General features: G+C 66.8%; 1 protein-coding gene across 1 annotated transcript in view; it reads left to right on the plus strand.

Annotated features, from left to right (window-relative positions):
- The first annotated feature begins 436 nt into the window (after positions 1 to 436).
- SOX9 (SRY (sex determining region Y)-box 9) overlaps positions 437 to 3,171 on the plus strand; it is a 5,154-nt gene continuing 2,419 nt past the window's right edge. The window contains exons 1-3 of the mRNA XM_004693465.2: positions 437 to 1,205; positions 2,050 to 2,303; positions 2,845 to 3,171. Of these exons, the coding sequence (XP_004693522.1) occupies positions 775 to 1,205; positions 2,050 to 2,303; positions 2,845 to 3,171 (1,012 nt within the window). The 5' untranslated portion in view covers positions 437 to 774. The remainder of the gene's footprint in view (positions 1,206 to 2,049; positions 2,304 to 2,844) is intronic.

The raw sequence follows: 3,171 nt of genomic DNA on the forward strand, positions 1-3,171 counted from the left end.
AATCCCAGGCACCGCCGAGAAAGAGTTTATGAAATGCTGAGAGTGGGAGCAGATCCTAGAGCGCGCGCGCGCGCACGCACACACACACACACACACACACACAGTTCGCGCGGAGACGGCACCAGAATTGTGACACTAGGAGAGTAAGGCAAACTTACACACTCGGACGTCCAAGGTCCCCCGCCTTCCCCACTGCGCCCGCCGCCCCCCACCCCACCCCTTCTCCGCGGGGCGAGCGGAGCTCCCCTCCCCTCCCCTCCCCTCGCGTCTTCCAGCCCAGAGCCACCAACCTCCTCCCCCCCCCATCCGATCCAATCAGCTGCCTGCCAACTCCCCAAATGCCTGCGGTTGGCTGGGTGTCTCTGAGGCGAGGGGGGGGCGGTATTTATTAAAGAACCCCTGGGCTGGGAGTCGAGGAGCCGAGAGCGGAGCTTGAAACTGACTGGAAACTTCAGTGGCGCCGCGTTGCCAGTTTCACCCCAGGAACTTTCCTTTGCAGGAGGAGACGAGAAGGGGTGCAAGCGCCCCCCGCTTTTGCTCTTTCTTCCCCTCCTCCTCTCCACGTCGTCTTTCCCCACTGGGAGCGGGCAGCTGCCGGCCGGCCACCCCGCGCCTTCCTAAGTCCCCGCCGCCGCCAAGTGACGCGCCAGCGCCCCGGGAGCTGCACGCTCCGCGTCCGGGCAGCCGAGGGGAGAGGAGCCCGCGCCTCGAGCCCCCGAGCCGCCGCGGCTGCTCGCCTTTCCCTGCCACCCGCCCCCTGTCCCGGGCCCGCGTATGAATCTCCTGGACCCCTTCATGAAGATGACCGACGAGCAGGAGAAGGGCCTGTCCGGCGCCCCCAGCCCCACCATGTCCGAGGACTCGGCGGGCTCGCCCTGCCCTTCGGGCTCCGGCTCGGACACCGAGAACACGCGGCCTCAGGAGAACACGTTCCCCAAGGGTGAGCCGGACCTGAAGAAGGAGAGCGAGGAGGACAAGTTCCCCGTGTGCATCCGCGAGGCCGTCAGCCAGGTGCTCAAGGGCTACGACTGGACGCTGGTGCCCATGCCCGTGCGCGTCAACGGCTCCAGCAAGAACAAGCCGCACGTCAAGCGGCCCATGAACGCCTTCATGGTGTGGGCGCAGGCGGCGCGCAGGAAGCTCGCCGACCAGTACCCGCACCTGCACAACGCCGAGCTCAGCAAGACGCTGGGCAAGCTCTGGAGGTGGGGCCGGCGCGACGGGGCGGGCGCGGGCCGGGGCGGCTTTCTCGCCCTCCTCCAGGCCAGGGCGCTGCGGGGCCCGCAGCTGGTGGGGTGGCAGGGAGAGTGGGGGCGCGGTGTAACTGGACTCGGAGTTTGGCCAAGCTCTGGACTTGCGCTCGGGAAAGGAGGGCGGTTGGAAGGGGGGGGGGGCGTGGATCGCTAGGGACGAGCAGTCGCCTACGGGGCCCGGTGGGAGGGGGCGGCTGACCCGGCCGCCAGACGCCGCGAAGTTCAATCCCAAGGATGGGGGGGAGGGAGAAGTTTACCTCTGCCCCTCTCAAGCTGCGCGCAGAGGTGGGGTGCGATGTGGGGGAGAAGCCCGGGCCGGAGGTGACCCTCCGGCCCGGTAGGAATAGATGGGAAGACGCCTTGGGGCGGGAGGAGCAGAGTGTGTTGCAGATTGAGCAGTTTGGGACAATTTTAAAGGGCTGTTGGGAGCGGTGGGGGGCAGAGGGGAGGGTGTGACTAGCCCGGTAGCCCGGGCGTTGGGAGCGGGAGGCGCGGGAAGAACTGTTTTCCTCGCCAGAGAGTCCCAGAAAACAGGCGAGAAGGGGAGAGGCGGGGCGGGGAGTGACCGCTCAGGATGAACGGAAAGCAGCGAGATACTTTATTATTTTTTATTTACTTTTTTCTTAAAGAAAAGTTGAGCGCTGAGGCTGGCCTGGGCAGCTGGGCGGAGTGAGAAGGGGGTGTGCACCCAGTAGCCGCGGGACCGGGGCCTCCTCCCCCTCCCGCCGCCCTGACCCCCGAGCGGCTCTCACCGACCCTCCCCTCTTTCTCTCCCTGCGCCCCGCGCGCTCCGCAGACTGCTGAACGAGAGCGAGAAGCGGCCTTTCGTGGAGGAGGCGGAGCGGCTGCGAGTGCAGCACAAGAAAGACCACCCCGATTACAAGTACCAGCCGCGCAGGAGGAAGTCGGTCAAGAACGGCCAGGCGGAGGCCGAGGAAGCCACCGAGCAGACGCACATCTCCCCGAACGCCATCTTCAAGGCGCTGCAGGCCGACTCGCCTCACTCCTCCTCCGGCATGAGCGAGGTGCACTCCCCGGGAGAGCATTCCGGTGAGTCCTCCTCGGCCGCGCTGCGGGACACACCCCCGGCCTCCACCCCCCGCGGCCCGCGGAGACTGGACGCTCCAGGGAGGGAAGCGAGCGGTGTCCCCTGCTCGGACTCTCGCAGCCCTCCCTGGCTGGGGCCCCGGGAAGCCCCTAAGCACAGACACTCAACCTCTGCTTCCTCGCAGATTAGTTTTTATGGCGAGGTAAAAAGCCCGCAGAGATTTACAAGACCCCTCCCTTCTTCTTCGGGCTCCCCCACCCCAAAAGCACACACAGGCCTCCTGGACAGGTAACAGTTGGCCTTCCGGACCCTGGGGGGGCCTCGGGGCCTCCCCTGATAAAAGGAGGCCGATAAAAGCAGAGTACTGGCGAGTTAACCATTCGGAGACTTATCTCCGGCCCTGGGCTTCCCGCGCCCAGGCGGGCGCTCAGGCAGACGCCTAGGGCGGGAGGGAGGCTCCCAGGTCGCGCTCTACCCCCTGAGGGGGCCTTGGCTCCGAGCTCGCTGAACTTCCCTTTTGCCTCCCTCTTCTGTCGCCTGCAGGGCAGTCCCAGGGCCCGCCGACCCCACCCACCACCCCGAAAACCGACGTGCAGCCGGGCAAGGCTGACCTGAAGCGCGAGGGGCGCCCCCTGCCCGAGGGGGGCAGACAGCCCCCCATCGACTTCCGCGACGTGGACATCGGGGAGCTGAGCAGCGACGTCATCTCCAACATCGAGACCTTCGACGTCAACGAGTTTGACCAGTACCTGCCGCCCAATGGCCACCCGGGGGTCCCAGCCACGCACGGCCAGGTCACCTACACTGGCAGCTACGGCATCAGCAGCACCGCGGCCACCCCGGCCGGCGCCGGCCACGTGTGGATGTCCA

Source organism: Condylura cristata, unplaced genomic scaffold (genome assembly GCF_000260355.1).
Source record: "Condylura cristata isolate star-nosed mole 26May11 unplaced genomic scaffold, ConCri1.0 scaffold00038, whole genome shotgun sequence".
In the NCBI taxonomy this organism is placed as follows: Eukaryota; Metazoa; Chordata; class Mammalia; order Eulipotyphla; family Talpidae; genus Condylura; species Condylura cristata.